Source organism: Centruroides vittatus, unplaced genomic scaffold (genome assembly GCF_030686945.1).
Source record: "Centruroides vittatus isolate TY-2023 unplaced genomic scaffold, ASM3068694v2 contig_468, whole genome shotgun sequence".
Lineage (NCBI taxonomy): Eukaryota > Metazoa > Arthropoda > Arachnida > Scorpiones > Buthidae > Centruroides > Centruroides vittatus.
The window spans coordinates 44,349-63,453 of record NW_027122262.1 but is presented as its reverse complement, the minus strand read 5'-3'; the positions used below and the strand labels follow the sequence as shown (position 1 = coordinate 63,453).

Genomic DNA, 19,105 nt, shown 5'->3' with positions numbered 1-19,105 from the left:
AATATATGAATGCAGGCCGCAGGTTGCCCATCCCTGATATACAGGATAATCAAAAATACACATATGATGTTAATCTGGATGAAGTGGTTCAACTGAGTGGTATTGTGAGAAGGAACTAATTAACATTTCAGATTAATGCTAATGAATTGTTAGAAACAATAGATATTTGAAAGGTTAAAACTAGGAAAGTAGAAAATTTAGAAACAGATATACTTGTTTATTCTGACGGTGATACTTATCAATAGTGTTTTATGACAAAAAACTGTGAAAAAAACATCAATGATACTATTGAGATGATTATATTGAAAGTTAATTACCGCTAGAGATTGTTCTTGGTATTTACCTGTCTCAGGATATCACTGATTGTTATATTTAAAAATTGCGCAGTATAACCTAATTTCAGAATACTCTTATATTGGTGGTTACTAATTGCTGATGTCTTGGTGTAAGGGTTTGTTTTTTTCTTTTTGTCAAAAATTCACATGGTGTAAATTTTGTGAGGAGGCATCTAGAGTTAGGAGATAACCAACACACAGAGGTTGTCTCTAAGTTTGTCAATCAAAATATCATCTACTTATTTTTTCCATATAGTAAATGGTAATGGATAATAAGACAATTGTTTGTTTGTAACGGTGCAAGATGCCATACAGTTTTAAATAATTAAGTTTATAGTATTAAAACTGTATATTTAAGTTAACGAGAATAGACACAATGTCAACTATATTGGAATAAATGTTAAATAAGGCAAAGCCAACTGTGGTTGGTTTTCATTTGTATCACCCCTCTGTAACAGGTGTAAAGCTATTACGAATAAACATTATTTACTTACTCATTATTAGCATTTAGAATTTCTTATAAAACCCAATCCTACCCTCTAAATTAAGCTTTATGCCATTTTATAATAATTAATATATCATAACAGATAGTGCCACACATGCAGTTTTAAATGTTGCTAGAAAAGTCAAGAACCTTGTTCATGGATTTTTTAATACAGAATTCAAAAATTAAAAATTTGGGGGTGTCCATTTGAATATTTGAAGTTGTCTTATCCCATCCAAAAAGGGGATGGAAGATGCTTTGCTTTTACATCTTAAAAAAAGCCCCTTGAAAATATTAAATTTTCATTCTTATCAATTTTTTCATTAGAAGTGTTTTTTTCCAAGTGGTTGACTTTGTAATACTTTATTTAAAATATATTATTAGAGAAAGTACATTTTCTTTAACAAAAGTGACAATACTAAATAGATACAAAATTTTTAATTTATTATAAAAAAGAAAAATAACTTTTTTATTTACAATCATATAAATTTTTACAGCTATAAATAGATTGTGTTCATTCAATTTATATATTGTCTTTTGGCAATATGTTATCAAAGCCTAATTACTGTGACTCGAAGACGAAAACTGCCTACTTTTGCTGCTCGTAGCATGCAGTTCGGAAAGACGTTTTTCTGTAAAGAGAAATTCAAATTTAAGTTCGAAAGGGAAGCTGAAAGTATTGTTTAAAAACATAAATTTCAACTTACGTTTTAATATTAAAGTATTTTTCACACCCACAAATTTATATGCAGGATAGAAAATAATCACAAGCAAACAAGTTATAACAGCTATGATGTATACAAATGCATCCTGATTATAATGTGGTATACATTTGTAAATATTCCTCCATTCGTGGCGAGTGACATTTATCTGTAAATTAAGATATGTTTCATCATTTATTACAATTATTTATATCAATTAAGTAAGGAAACTATAAATTACATAATTCTACATCTTAGTACAGTATTGCTTTAACAAAATTTATGACTACATGTAAAGTATGAAGTCGAGACTATAAAAAAAGAAAATACAACATTGAAATTAAAATGACAAATCTAACCATTATGAGTGTCTGTTTAGAAACAGACGAAAAAATTATATTAATTTCACATAAAACAAATTTTAAACTGACATTAAAATTAAAATTAAATCTTTATTTATTCATTTTGCAGATGTCTTTAAATTCAAACTTAAAAACAAATGATATTTTTTATAATAGATTTTAAAGCAGAAAATGTGTTCTATACTATAACAACAAATAACTTGGGAAAAGACACTTTACTGCTGTTATAAGGATATATATATAATAGTCAAAAGTACAAATAAAACTTAATTTAACAATAAGTAAGAAACAAACATATAAAAGAAATACAGTATAATGAAATCAGTGGCATGGCGTGGGTGTCAGCCACTTGGAGCGGAGGAAAATTTCACCCCTCTTAAATAAAATATGGGGAATCCCTACAAGTCAGTACAGAGAGTGTTGTCAGTCGCTATAATGAGCAAGATGTCATTATTATACATTCATTTAAAGAAAGGGGATTCTCCAGTTTCGTCAGAGAATAAGTAATGAAAAATTCCGTGCTCATTTCAATCGGTCCGAATCGTAGGTACGACAAAAATATGAAATGAAATGGTTCAAATTTTTACAAGATATTATTATTTATTGTGAAAAAATGCTGCTCCCTAAAAGTGCTGCATGGGGCAGCCCACCCCTGCCACCCCACTACGCTACGCCACTGAATGAAATACATTCAAAATTTTAATTTGTTTTCAAATTCACGAATTGGGCATATCTGTAGAATTTATATTTAAAGATTCTGCTTTGTATATTTTTATTAATGTAGTTTTGTAATTTGTAAAATTTCATTTTTCATTAAAAGTTTTAATCCATGCAATTAACATACGTAATTTATATAATATGCTTATATTGCTGTTAAAAATTAAAGTCCAGAAGTCATTTTTCATAAAGATTAAATCATTAAATAAGATTGGTAACAAAACTTTTTTATTCAAATTAAGTGCAGTTTATTCTCAATAATCTCAACTAATTTTGCTTGTTTTTTTTTCTTTTCCAAATTTTACAAAGTTAACAACGTATTCATTGAATTATATTTAATTACAATTAAAAGCATTTCTACTTGTTGCAGCACAGCATTTGCAAACAAAAACAATAAATTTTGTCTTCAAACAGTGCACATTCTAATACAGAGATTCGTTAATTTAATTTCAGCACTTGATATTTTAGTTGTTTTAAAAAATGATAAATTTGTTTATAAAATTAATACATACAGCAAATTTTAGCTAGAGATGATATGATACCGAATTCTGCCGATACGATCTGATAGACCAATTTGAAAATTATCCCTAATACTTGTTTTTATATCCATACTCTACGGGTGTCAATAATAAACGAAAGCCTGAAAGCTCGTTGATTTAGAGACTATTTACTTTGTTTACTAACCTTTTAAATTCAAATATAAAGAAATAAAAGTTTACAAATTGATTCACAGGATCCTTTCGAATCCGGGTCTTAGGCAATTATAATTGTCTAGTTTGCCTAGACCTGACTCTGGTCCTGTTTTTAGGAATGTGAGTGCACTGTACTTCCCCAACTACTGTTTTTAGTACATTCCAGTCTGTACATCCATGCATGAAGAATATCTTTTCATTTACCTGGTATTGTATCTTGTCTGTATTTTTATATTTAAAATTCTGTTGTTATTTTATAATAAATCTGAATTTTTGCATTTCCATTATTATTAAAATTAATAAAAGTAGAGTTTCACTTTACAGACATTGTGAATAGAATATTGTGTGAAAGATTTATGTTAATTTGAATCCAAAACATAATCTTGTAAACAAGTTTATTGTTAGTAAAAATTTCTAAAAACTCAATTTAAGGAATTTGTTCTCTGACAGTTGTCCTTAACATATGCGTATATTATAAACAAGTATCATCAAATTTTACAAAATGCATTTTGGATATCCTGCATTCCTCTCCAGTTGTGAAATTCCTATGTTTGAATAAGCATAATACAATAAGCAAACACAAAAATAAAAAAAAGGTTCTTGAGCACCTTTCTTAATTTAGTTCTTATAACTACATTTAAAAGTTTCTACACTTTTAAATTTCCTTAGAAGTCTCCATATATATTTTTAAGACAGCTTCCTAGTAAAATAAGTGAACAGGAAGCTGTCAAAGGAGGATAAGTACTGTGCAAATATGTAACTGTGAAGACAGAATTTGAAAATATTGTGAGATAGCAAAAGAGAGGCTTATTTATAAATAAACTGAATGAGAAAATTATTGAATGAAACTAAAAGAGAATTATAAAAATTAAATAAATTATTTAAAACAATGGAGTCAGAATTTTTCACTCTTACTTAATTGGTGTACAGATTACAATGCACGTGTGGAATTCCAAGTTTTTATATGGGAGAAATTAAATGGAAGGTAAAGGTTATAGAAAATCTTGCAGAGAAAGTTAAAGGTTATAGAATATTCTGGTAGATATTCTATATCTACCAGAATATCTTGCTGCAGTACAATTAAAAGTTAATACTTCCCCAGTAATTTTACATCGCAATGCTAATAATTGTCAAATTAATATTAATAAAGTAAAGATTGTATACAAAGAAACAAATATGGTTAAAAGGAAATTTATTTTGCAATTTTTATGCAAAGTAACTCTGTAAATCTAATAATGGCGTGATACCAGCGGAATGCTTGACGGGTATATAGATTGTAAACACGAGGTAGGAGACTATAATGGATATTTATCATAGTTGGCAATTTGAACTATATTGTGTATTTGTAAGCCCTACTGAAGAGGCCAGTGAACTGGCAAAATGCATTTAGGGATAAGTGTGAGGTAATAAAAAGTGTTTTTCTCTCTACAAAAAACTGGTTTGGTTTTTTTAACCTTTTAATTCTAATTATATTTCATTTTTAGTAAATGGTTTAAAGTTGAGAAACATTTAGTCCTCCATAAGTCAGAAAAGAAGGAAAAATTAAATTTTTGTGTACTCTCTAATAGTACAATTAAGTAAGATTAAAAGAGAATTGTTTATAAATACATAATTCTCTCTTTGCTTTAATATATTATTTAATAATTTATTTATAAATAATTCTCTTTTATATTTAATTACTCACATTATTTCTTTTTTCTTTTTGTTTTAGTTATTTTGAATTTTGGAGTGAACTGAGTTATGTTAAACCGTAACTGTTCTCTCAACACTAGAACTTTATTTGCATAATCTCATACTAACATTTGAATAATGTTAGTATGAGAATAACGACAAAATTATTATCTGGTTATATGGTGGTATATGTTAAATATTTGTAGAAACACAGTTAAGAAACATTTTATTTTTTGCAATCATGTTCAATATACTAATTAACAATGTATAAAGGACCATTGTCAAACTGATACAGAAAGCTAATCTCCACTTCTCTTGAATTTTAAGTGTTTAATTAATCAACCTGGCTGATTGAGTTTATCTTCTGCTAGGTTATTTTCCTTAACCAGGTTAACTGTTTGAGATTTTGAATAATTAGAATTTTATAAATTGTACTAATAATTAACTATATTGTTGTAAATACTGAATTCGAAAGTTATGCGGTAATATCTGAGTTTTATACTAATTATTGTTGAAATTATAAGTTTTGTTTTATAATCAAATTCTAATACTGGCAGTTATAATTTAATACATTTTTTTTTGATATTTTATGAACTCTGATTCAAGGGTCATTTCTTTGTTATTTTGGACCTTGCAATATATTATACATCAACATTTATGAGTACAGTAAAGAAAATATAGGTATCCCTTGTATAACACAGTAGTTATGTTCTGAAAAAAATGTTGTTTATACAAATCCGTGCTATACAAAACAAAGGACTAATGCAAAACATGGGGTTAGGTTCCAAAAGTTAACAAAAGTATACTATATTCTTTTTTGTTACTAAGAAAAATATGTTTATTAAAGCAATCAATAATTAACTAACAATCACAATTCAAGTACTGTATTATACATTAATATTAATTTTAGTTAAATGTAGTGTTTTCTTTTTACATAGTATTGTCATCTGAGTTTTTTTGTATATCTTGATCAGAAATATCATCAATATCTTCATTTTTTCTACGTTTACAATAAAAATTTTTTATGTATGACAAAATAAAAATAAATGTTATTAATTAAAAATTTGTTCTAGTGGGTTGCATTTGTTCAAATTGAGGAGTAAGCAACTTTTTTTTTCCAGAATTTGTGTTAAAATACCAAATTGTTCAAGTACTGAGATACCGCTGTATCTTGTTCATTTTTATAAATGATTACTTACCTACAGGTAAAAAAAAGTTTAACAACACTTATCTAAAAATGTTTAAATAAACTTTACTAAATACAAATATTAATCTATAAAAACAAAACATAGTGACAGTGTTAAAGGCTAAAATTTAAAAGCAACAACACGACCACCTTGTTGATAGGAAAGCTAGGACAAGGAAGAAAAAAATTGTACTGTCAGTTTTCATTAATTAAACCTGATAAAAGGCACAAAACAGATTAAAAACTTCAATATTCTAAAATCCATGGGCAAATTTGAGATAATGTATGCTTACTTGAATAAAAAATATCGGTTAATGTTACCTATGGTGCCAAAATGGCAGCTCGTTTCTGATTCCAGCAAATAGAAGAAGGGAAACAGTGGGGACGCACATTCTAACCTAACCTATTCTAATAAATTACCATAATTATTACCAACAAAATTATTAGAATAGGTTAGGTTAGGTTAGGTTAGAACGTGCATCCCCACTGTTTCCTTGCTGGAATCAGATGAGCCACCATCTTGGAACCATAGATAACATTAACCAAAATATCAAATAAAGAGTTTGCACTTAAAAGTTATGAAATTTTGTATGGAGGATTTCCCAAATTTTTGAATTATGTTAAAACAAAACCATGTTGTAGAAGTGCCATGTTGTATGAGGGAAATCTGTATGTGGACTTTTAAGGAAATTTAAAAGTAAGGAGACTTCTTACATTTGGAAAAGAAGCTTAAACCTTTTTATCTGTTTGTGTTTTTAATTGTTTATTTTATTGTATTACATTTACCCAAACATTAGAGTTTACAAAGAAAGAGGCATGCAAAACACTCTAAATGCATTTTTGTAAAGTTTGATGATTATAATATTTGCCTATGTAGCATAACAAACACAGAAATAGGATAAAAAGTTTATTCTAGTTTATTTCCCTGCACTGAGTTTTTTAAATAGTTTATTTTCAGAAATGTTTTCTAGATTGAGTTCAAATTGAGTAAGATATAATATACAGCTCATCCTAAAAAATAGAACCAAATTGTAGTTATATTAGAACTAGAAATTCTCTCATCAAAGCATGACAAAATATTTTTTGTGAGAAAGTAGAGTTTGAAGAATTGAGAAAAACTTCAAGTCCAACTTGACATTGTGATGCTGTTTCTGCAGCCCTTGACAAAGCAATTCTTACTCGATTGTTGCTCAAGTTGACTTCATGGACTTCGGGGGTGTCGGTCGTACTTATTCTTTTAAATATAGAATTTACTCTTATGCTTTCCCATAGGCATTTTTTTTATCGACAAAATAGCAAGTCATTTTAATTCCACATTGTTAATTTAGTCCAAAGATGTCCTGTACATATGTTAATTAAACAAGTAATAACACTTTCTAAATAATGGGCTTGTTAGATTGTTACTTCCAATTGGATAATAGAACGTCACATGGTCACTATGGAAGGATTTTTTTTAAATGTATTATAGAAGTGACACGGTGAGGCCAACATTTTTCAGTTTAAATTTTAAATTTAATATTAAAAGTATCTTTAAAATAAGCCATTTGCCAGAATATTTTAAAATGAAACTTAAGAGAAATTTCCTCGTTAAGCATGAACGTCACATGGTCACCGACATCACTGCAACAATAGTGCGATCACCAATCAGAAATCAATAAAATGTATATTCTATATCTAATATTTCCTATATTTTCCATCAGAACATAAAACGAATATAACCAAAATTTCATCTGAATTGCAGAAGTTATAAGCAATTCACACACAGATGATGGCTTTTATATTAGTAATTAAATATTAAATTTTGTATTTTTTTTCTTCTATGGGATTCATGTATAATAAATTGGTAATAATAAACAAATATAATCTCCATTTTATGAACTTTATATATAAACAAGAAAATTATATAGCATAATTCTATGGCTTCAAAGAATAAGAGCCAATGTTAAAGGCAAATGCACATGACATTGGCCTTTATTCTTCAAAGCCACAAAATTATCTTACAGATAATCTTCACTTCCTCAGCAAATTACTTACAACAATACTCAAACACCAAAACACTTGCTGAGCTTACTGCTACCTTTAATTTCTAACGTTTTCAACCTAATTTTTATAGGTCATCTTCAGGAAAAATTTATTACATTTCCACATTCGAACATAAAGCTTTGAATGCTCGCGACATTTAAAATTTTTCGAATCTTTAAAAAATTTTTAACGGTTTAAATAATAAAGGATTATATATTAAACCAACCACAAACAAATTATAAACACACTACTAATCAACAAACATAAAAATTATTGTGTATTGTATTGTGTAAAATCTGTAAGATTTTACACGATACAATACACAATAATATATTTATTTCAAAATGCCATATTTTGTTCATAAAATGTTTGATGATAAACCCAACAAATTTCATTTCAAGAATTCTTTAAATTATGATCAATGAACTTTTTATAATTAAATTTCTTTTTACATTACACTTTTAATTTTTATCTAAAGTCATAATTGTCTGATAAGAAAAAAAAATTATGTCAAACATCTTATATACTTACAAGGGAACTGTCGGAATGTTGCCTAATAAATTTTAATAAAATTTGGTTAATAATTACATTAAAAGTATACAAACTCTATGACAAATTTGTAGTATTCACTAAAAGTGTTAATCAGAGATATTAGCAATCAAATGTCGAACTATTTTAAAGCACTTTAACACAGATATGCAAATTTTTAGAAGTGAAAGGGTCGTGGAGGAAGACGGCAATATTACATTTAGAATAAATTCTGGAATTTTCGAAATGGGAGAATTAATAAAATTTAGTTTGATTACTTTAAAAATATACAAACTCTATATTAAATTTGTAATGTTTACTAAAAGTGTTAATCAGGATTAATAGCAATCAAATGTCATACTATTTTATAGTAGTTTAACACAAATATGAAAATTTTTAGTAGTGAAAGGGTCATGGAGGAAGATACAGTAATACCTCGATTTTTGTTGAGTATGGTTTTCGTCGATTTTTTGCAAATTTGCCTCGGATTTCGTCGGTGTGCCACATGATCTCGTTGCTAATTTTGCGAAAACAAAGCGACCCACGCGTTTTTCTGCTCACAAATCATTGTGGCATTGTTTCTTGCTGTATGAGCATTATGCCTCATGTCTAGCCAAACAATTCCATTGCTTCCATTCTTTTTAGTTCCATCATGGGACCAAAGAAAGTTTTCAGAGCCAGTACCCTTCGAAGAAGGCCAGGAACACGATCGAATTGAAGAAAATCATTAAGAAATACGAGAGTGGCATTAAGATTGCTGAAATCGGTCACATGTACTGTACGGGAAGTTGCCATCCACAATAAGTTTTGTTGTGGCGAAAAAGGAAGCAAAAAAGGAGGCTAATGTAGCAAAAGGTGTAAATGTGCTAATGAAACAGAGACCACAAACAATTGAAGATACCAAACAGTTGTTATTAATTTCCATCAATCAAAACCAGTTAAATGGCAATTCTGTTTCGGAGACCATTGTATTAGTTTTTTATACTCATTTTATATTAATTTCTTAATTTGTTTTTTAGTATTAAACACTACGAAAACCGAAGTATCACTGTATTACATTTACAAAGTAGAATAAGGAATAACTCAAATAGGAAAGTCAATAAGGAAACTCAAATAAATGTTATAAAAGATTATATATATATACTACTTTAACAATGAAATTTAATATAAAAGTAATGATAGAATAAATATAAAGAAAACAATCGAAACATAATAAATAAGTACATTTTAATAGATATATTTAAAAGTTATTATATTCACAAATTATTAGATAGGCAACTATTTACGTGATATTTTTCAACAAAGCAAAATAAAGAATCTGTTGGCATCGTGCACATTTAACACCATATTAATCATTCCACCATCGTGGTGGAATAATTAATATTTCGCATGAATTTTGATTTGTAGATGTTTAAAATACTGTATTATAAATATTAATATTTGTTTGTCCACTCCACGAGTCAATTATTAATAAAGAATTTTCTGTTATATTTGGAGATAATACGTCTTTTACATAGTTTGTAATAACTGCTGTAGATAATTTGCCAGATGAGCTAGCTGTAACAGTTACGTTTGGGGCATTGAACAGTGATGCTTGAACTCTACGTCCAAACGTTCCGTGAGCCTCTTGTAAGCAAATAAATACATTACCTACAACTTGTCCATTAGCATTAATTAAACATTGAACAGTGTAGTAATGTGTAACTTTATTACTTGGAGAATGTGCAAATCCAATAGTATTTCTTTCTCCTTTATATGAAAGTGTTCTTGGTGTAATCACTTTGTATGAAAAACCACACTGATCCGTATTAAATACGAAGTTATGCGAATAAGATGGCAATAAATTTTTTACTGTTGTTTGAAATTGCGCAGCTTTTACTAAAATATCCTTTTCATTCACTATTTCTGTTTTATTTACAAGTTTTGTAATCTTTCGAGATACTAATCTATATTCTTTTTTAAATTTTGCAACCCAAGAATCACTAGCTGTAAACTTAATTGAACTATTCAGTTGAAGAAATTTCTGTAATGCCCATAATTTTAATTGATTTCCTTTAACAATTTTATAGCTGTCTCGAGCTTCATCAAACATTTGTTTAGTATGTTCTTTAATGATTTTTAACATTTCAATTCTATGCTTTCGAGATTTAAATTGTTTTTCCCATTTATATAAATCACTAAAACGTTTTAATTCTTTAGCTCCTTTCCGCTGTAATGTGAGTAATTTCCATTTTGGGTGTTACTTATGCAAGTTAAGAATTTCTTCTTTTAGTTTTGTTGAGATTATATTCTTATCGGATTTTTCATCATCATCTGAATATCCTGATTCACAGTCAGTGTCTACTTTATCAATTTCTTTCTCTAGAAGAGGACGCGTTATTTTATTATCTGAAATAGGCCTATCTATAATCAAATTATTATTTTTCATTTGACAAAACTCTTCGTCATCTCTACTTACATAACTACTTAAAATATCACTAAATGCATTAAAAAGCAGTTTGGCTACCTGTTTATCAACGTCTGAAATATTAGGCCTACAAATATTTTCTGTAGGCCAAACATTATCACATAAACGTTTAAATTCTGCTATAACGTTTTGAATATTTACATTTGATTCTCCCATTTTTGAAAACTAGAATTTATTCTTAAATATAATAGCGCCGTCTTCCTCCACGACCGTTTCACTACTAAAAATTTGCATATTTGTATTAATAGTACCACATTTGATTGCTATTAATCCTGATTAACACTTTTAGTAAACATTACAAATTTAATATAGAGTTCGTATACTTTTAACGTAATTAAACTAAATTTTATTAATTCTTCTCCCATTTTCGAAAATTCTAGAATTTATTCTAAATGTAATATCGCCGTCTTCCTCCACGACCCTTTCACTTCTAAAAATTTGCATATCTGTGTTAAAGTACTATAAAATAGTACAACATTTGATTGCTAATATCTCTGATTAACACTTTTAGTGAATACTACAAATTTGTCATAGAGTTTGTATACTTTTAACGTAATTATTAACTAAATTTTATTAAAATTTATTAGAAGACACTCCGACAGTTCCCTTGTTAGTGTATTATATTTAAAACACAACATATAAAAACTGAAATAATTTCATAAATACATACCTTATCTAAAATATCTGCACAAACATTATTATTGATATCCTTGCTTAGTTTTCTATATGCACTGTTTAATTTATGATATAAATCCTTGCAAGAATGACACACTGTTGAATTCACAATCTTTCCTTTCTACAAAATTTATGACTTTAGATACAATTTAATGAAAATATAACATTATACTGATAAAATACCGTTACCTCAGTCTTTGAATAATTTTTGAAACATTCATCAAGGGAATGAGAAATGTTGATGATATTTATTGACTCATTGGTTAGAATTTCTTTATCATCATCGATTACTTTGAAGCAATCTGTTAACAATTAACAATTAGTCTTTTAGAGATAAATGTTTACAATTCAAACAGTGGCGTAGCGTAGTGGGGGCAGCAGGGGCGGCCCGCCCCGGGCGGCACTTATAGGGGGTGGCAAAATTTCACAATAAATAATAATATCTTGTAAAAATACCTAAATAAGGGGGCGGCAAAATTTTCCTCCGCCCCGGGCGGCTGACACCCAGGCTACGCCACTGAATTCAAAGTATACTTACTATCACAGTTTGCTGTGTACCAAGTATTCAATATAAAATTACAAGTTGTGCTAACAATGTGAATTCTATCCTGGTTAAGCAATTGCTTTTGACAATTATATTTGTCTGACTAGAAAAAAAAAACAGTATATTAATAAATTAAATCATTCATTCTAAATTGATATTTATTTATATTTGCTACTTTTAAAAATATTATATAAATTTATAAATATTTCTTGTTTATAAATACTTTATAAACAAGAAATTTTATCACATCTAATTTCAGTTATAATCCTACTTTATCATTACAGTCAGAGTTTTGGAGAATGTTATATCTTTTTATTCTAAATACAAACTAATTTCAATACTTTCTACTGCCTTTCTACCCAATAAAATAAATTTTTGTAAAATATCATCAAGTGAAGTTGTAATGTTCAATATGACTAATACTTCATCTGCCACTTTCTAACCGAGACTATCGAAATAATAAACAGGAGGCACCTTTATCAAAGAACACATTTATTTTATAATAAAATTAATAAAATTTTAAGATTTATCCAATGAAGCCAGAAATTTCAATTTAAAACAATATTTTTAAAATAAAAAATAGGAGGAAAAACCCTCAGCCTGTTCTGATGTTAGAGATGATCCATACATTCAAACAACACAAAGAAAAGATTATGTATTCTTACTTTCATCATATAACTGTAAGTTACTTATCAAAATTCTTGTTGTATGATGAAAGTAAGAATAAATAAAACTTCAGACCTGCTATACACGTTCAATACAGAATTCTACTTAACATGACACAAGGTAGCCAAAAACTTTGTTTTTAATCCATAAATGCTGGAAAATGAGAGAAAGATGTGAATTTTAGTATTTAGAAAATAATTCCAGCTTTAGAATTAACAAAGTCATACATTTTATAAAAACTGTCAGTAAAACAATTACAAATTTTTAACATTCCTCAAGCAAAATACTGTACACATTGCACAATGCTAAATATAAAATTTTTTATAAAATAAATGTGGTTCTTTGATAAAGGTGCCTCCTATTCATTGTTTCAATGGTCTCAGTTAAAAAGTGGCAGACAAATATAATGATGTATTAGTCATATTCAACATTACAACTTCACTTGATAAAAATTTTCATAAGCCTGCCCAAATATAAACAATTTTTATAGAAATTTTGGAAATTATTTTGCTGAAAATCTACAAATAAAATAACAATAGATTGATTAATCTTAATCAAATATTTCTTACCAAGCAAGAAAGATTAGAAAGAAGCTGTCAATCAAGAATGAATCATCAAATGAAACAGTCAACATATAATAATTAAAAAAAAAAAAAAAAGAATTCAGTCAACTTCAAAATCAAATGTGTTAATTTGTAATGTTGTTTGAATACTATAACTACAATTAAAAAGATTAAAAGTAAAACTTTTTCCCCCAAGAATTATTCTCTTTCTTTACCAATTTTTGGAAATGAATCAATATATATGAGGCAAAGTATTTATTAGAAATAATCAACATACCATAAGCATTTCATCTGAGTAACAAAGTTCAGGAGAAATATATGTGGTATGTTGATTATTTCTAATACATATTTTACCTCTTTCTGCCATATTTATTGACTCACCTCCAAAAGTTAGTAAAGAAAGAGAACTATAATTAACTGTAATTATAGTGTTTCAAACAACATATCAGTTATAATGTTTCAGATACATTAAAAATTTTATAATTTTAACTTGTAAAAAATTGGTATTTATTTACCCAAAGGTTGGGACTATTTAGAGTAAACAACAAGTACACCATACATACATATTCCGGCACACATTTTCAAATGGCTTAATAACCTAAATCAGGTTCCTAAAAGCAGCCAAAAAACATTTTTTTTTCAACTAAAGCATGCTGAAATAAATATATATGGTGTGTTGTGTTGTTTATTTCTCCATATAAAATTTTTTATAGAAAGTCAAATCTCAAAACATCATTTATAAATGTAATGATAAATACCACCATAAACATAAGAAATATACAGAGCGCTTACAAATAATTGAGCACATTTCATTAATAAATTATAAATAGACCAAACAATTTAGGAAGATGTACTATATATCAAATCATATAGCAACTCAAACAGTTTTTTGTAAAAAATATTCACCTTTAGAAGAGTTCAATTTGGGCTGCTTGTGACACAAACAAACATCCAGCCAATATTTGATTTCATGCCATGTGTTCCACAGCATTTCAGATTAACTGTTTGGATGATTTCCTTAATTTGTCATCTAAGTTCATCAAATGTCACTCACTTTTGATGTGTACACATGGTCTTTCACCTATACTTGAAAAAAAAATTCAGAGGCACAAGGTCTGGTGATTGTGGTGGTCAAGGCAATGGTCTGCAGATTGCCTCAGCTACCATGATTTGATATATAGTATATCTTCCTAAGTTGTTTGATTCATTTATAATTCATTAATAAAATGTGCTCAATTACTTGTAAATACCTTGTAGTTCCCTATGAAATTCATATTAGCTTAACATAAAACTTCTACTATGATAAATCTCTGTTTGATTTTTCAGTTTTTTATTGCACTATTATATTGTAAATTACACAATATATTCCTTTCTCTATAATGCAGTAAATTAAATTTTAATTTACTTTTCATTTTTGAAATCAAAATGTTTATTTTTTTAGTTTAGCAACTAAATACTTGCTTGCTGTTACTGTATTAAGAGCTGCAACTGCTTCTCCAGATCCCTCACTCTTAAGTGGCTAAAATTGGTAACCCATCTGGTCCCACAAATGTTCAATGAGCAACAAATCTGAAGACTGTGCAGATTAAGAAAATTTCGCACACCTGATACATTTCTGAGAAATCCTAGCTGTATGTGACTGAGCACCTCTTTGGGGAGACAGAATTTCCATACCTCTTTGGGGTTAACAATTTCCATACAGGATCAGGTCATAAATACTAAAAATTACAGAAAAAAAAACTCACAAACAACACACGCAGAAATGTCACATCATGCCAGAAACTATACGATACATCACTTCTGGTTGCAAGCTCTTGGCACAGACAGATTTACATAGACATAATCAAGTAGCGAGGAAAACACGGAGGCAGTTCGATCTAAACAAACGAGTTAACACAGCGCCAACAGAGTTTTCACTTCAAATTACAAAGTAGCCATATTTCAAACTAACCAAATTCCTTAACATGTAAATCCGTACATCCCCAGCCAGGACAAAAGTACAGTTACAAATTAATGGGATTTCGAACCATCGAGTTCAAATTAACGAGGATTTCCCGTATATATATTTCAGTTTTTTCCGTTTTGTCTTTTTCTACGCCGCGGGCATTAACAGGGTATGTTTTAATCGCGTTCATTGTAGGTTTGGCCTGGTCTGCAGAGGGGATAGCAAGACGGCGAGGGACAAAGTCCGACATATTCGGAACAGACTACCCGAGAAAAATTCCCCACGTAGTAAGGATAGAGTTTTACCATTTCACATACTATAATAACAATAATAATAAGTTAAGACAATGAGACTTACTTTATTGTATAATTGTTCACGAATATCCCTAAAATCAGTATATTCTTTGTAACAGGCGATACAAGCTGTAATAGGCCTGGAATGAATGACAAAACAAGAAATAAAGGCAGAAGACATTTGAGCAAGATTTCCAAGTATTTCAGTACATTTAGGGGAAATATTTTGCATGTAAGACACTTCGGAAATTCTTTTTAAATCGAAGAATTCATCAAAATTTGCAGTTTCAACTGCAATCGTTGGATCATGAGATGCTGAAAACCTTGCAACTTCTGTAATATGGTAAAATATAAAAGTCGTCATCATCATAAACATCATCATCGTCGCAATATAAAATAAGACAAATTACCTATTGTTATGACAGGTAGAAAAAACTTTAAAGTAAATATAAAAGTTAAAAATAATTTCATTTTCAATACAAATAACACACATCACATGACTCATTTCAGAATCGAACGCGCTCTGGCGGATTTACAGTAAAAGACAATTTTGCAGTCCAATGGCGTGCCGTGACATTTGATGACAGGGAAGCTGTGTTCTGTAACAAGCCGACTTCCAGGGGCAATCAGTTAATTGCGCTTCAGTAATGGTCTAGGACAGGGATGGGCAACTTTTTTCTACGTAAGGGCCGCATTTCAAAACTTTTGAACTGACGCGGGCCGCACACAAGAGAAAAGAGGGGGGAAACTCGGTAAATCACAATTCTTTATTCATATATAATTATAAATTAGCATAGGTATGCTTAATGTAGCTTCTGGCACCGATCTAAACGTAATATATCGGAAATATTTGGTTAAATATCAGTCACTGCTAGTTTTAAATTAGTTTCGATGTGTCTGTTAGCCGGTTTCTTGTTTTAATTTTTACTAAATTCATTGCGAAAAAACTTCACAAATATAAGTTGTAGAAAATAACGTTTGAATTGTTGTCGAATATCTCATTAAGCTGGGAAATTGATATATTTATTCATATTTTATGCCACGCGGGCCGCAAAAAATATTACTACGGGCCGCATGCGGCCCGAGGGCCGCTGGCACACACGTACGAATGGTCCCTGGTCTAGGGTCCATTCGTACGTGCGTGGTGGCAGAAGAGACGTACCTGACAAAAACCGACAAAAAAGAAACATAAAATAAACATATACTATGTACAAAATAGTTTGCTTTAGGATAATCAGCCGTTCGGACATCCTGGGCGCAGTGGCGTAGCGTGGGTGTCAGTCGCCCGGGGCGGAAGAAAATTTCGCCGCCCCCTTATTTAGGTATCTCAATTCAAAAGACTAAAATATACAGTAATTCTAAAGAACTTTTCGGCAAAGAACAATCATCATTATTGTGTATTGTACAGGTGTATTTATTGTGAAATTTTGCCGCCCCCTAAAAATGCCGCCCGGGGCGGGCCGCCCTGCTCTCCCACTACGCTACGCCACTGCCTGGGCGTCGATGTGGTTCTTCGATGGTCGATCGAAGGTGGCCCCGGGATAGTGGCGTTGACAAGTCTGTACGGCACGGGGAGACTTCTTCTGTTGGCTTCGGGGACACAGTCTAAGTCCGAAGTGGCACGAGTTACAGGTTGGCACAATAGACGAGAAATTGTATTTTTTTTTTTTTTTTTTTTTTCTTCTGCGCGTTGACACACGGCGTTTTGGTTATTCGGAACGTTAACCGAGTGCCAGGTGTCCTCGATTGTCGGGGATTATATCAATCTCCGTTCTTTCTTTCGTCCATTTTGATTGGTCGTTCTCCCTCAATCACGCTTCCCGAGTGGTTGGTCCCTCGTTACTAAACGTAACGAGACTCTTACCTGGAGCGGGAGAAAAGTCAAAATCGAAGATGAATTCGATCTTCCACCGATCATAGGACGACTTCCTTCCGCGATTTATGGTTTCTGCCTGGCAGTTTGATATAAACAATAAACAAACGACTTTTACCTATGTCTTTTAAACTAATACATTTTTCTCTAAATTAACCGTTTTTTCGCGTATTTCGTGACGGGTCGGACCTGTCCGGAACCTCACATTTCCATAAAAGTTTTAAATAAATACTGGAAATGACAAAAATAAACAATTTATGTATTTTAGTTCTAAAATACAAATAATACATACATAATACAAATTGATACGATACAAACAATAATAGAAAAACTTGTTTTTTTAATTTTTTATAAACTAACTATTCGGCGATTTTTTCCGCAAAGTCGTTAATTACTTTATCATAAAATTCGCTGGTCGTCGGCTCCATCAACGTATTTAAAAGCTCTTTTTCTATCGAAAGCAACGCTAGCGACGACAATTTTTCCTCGGACCGAGTGTTCCTGCCCAATGTATGAATTTGCTTCGTGGTCGAAAAACTGCGCTCAACAGACCCACTAGTAGATGGTACCATAAAAATTAATAGTATTAAATCATGTAATTCTTTTAGTATTGTTCGGATCGACATTAATTATAATATGTTTTATGTTTAAGAGTTACTTGTCAATATATAATAGTCCGGACACGAATATAAATATTGCGATTCACTATGTAATTTAGATAAATCAAAAAATTTCCCATAAAATTTACTTAATTTAAAGAATTAAAACACGCTTGGAAAAATTCGTTTTCAGAATATTAAAATTATTAACATCTAAAAGTGATAAAAATTCTAAAGATTTTATGTCTGAAAATCTGTCAATATAATTACAGTATAATCAAAAGAAAATTATAATTAAATATAACTTTGCAAAGAAACGTACATAAGAATAACATTGAATACTCTTTACTTTTTAAATCTTAAACAATTCACCTAGTCAGATAGTTCAATACCCAGTGGCTATGGGATAGAATCGTTGGAAGCGTTACACGTGTGTAGCTTCTACCAGCTAAACCGGCTAAGGTTGGTGCTCTGAAAAGCGCATGCGCCAATTCCCTCTAGCTGCTTTACACTATTCAGTTATTCTCGCCGTGGAAGTTGTCTCGTAAGCGCTTCCATTCCGCCACTGATATTCGAATATACAATAGCAATCTTATCGTTTTTTTCACATGTAGTATAGAAATTTGTAATAAGATACATAATGCAGTTATAATAAAATATTAATTTTAATTAATTCAAAGTACGTTAAAATATGAAAATTTATATTTTAGAAACTACAAGTGAAGGTCATTGGAAGGTGAAAGCGGCGCGTCCACCGCTACCAATGACGCACGCTACTGCAA

General features: G+C 29.8%; 1 protein-coding gene across 1 annotated transcript; it reads right to left on the bottom strand.

Annotated features, from left to right (window-relative positions):
* Positions 1-1,242: 1,242 nt before the first annotated feature.
* Positions 1,243-16,376, bottom strand: LOC136977699 (osteopetrosis-associated transmembrane protein 1). The gene is made up of 7 exons (XM_067273242.1): positions 16,262-16,376; positions 15,916-16,184; positions 12,379-12,487; positions 12,030-12,142; positions 11,836-11,961; positions 1,527-1,689; positions 1,243-1,451 (listed from the first exon to the last, which is right to left on the bottom strand). Exons 1-7 carry the CDS (start codon positions 16,320-16,322, stop codon positions 1,378-1,380), a joined length of 915 nt encoding a protein of 304 aa, XP_067129343.1. The 5' UTR covers positions 16,323-16,376; the 3' UTR covers positions 1,243-1,377.
* Between the last annotated feature and the right edge of the window lie 2,729 nt (positions 16,377-19,105).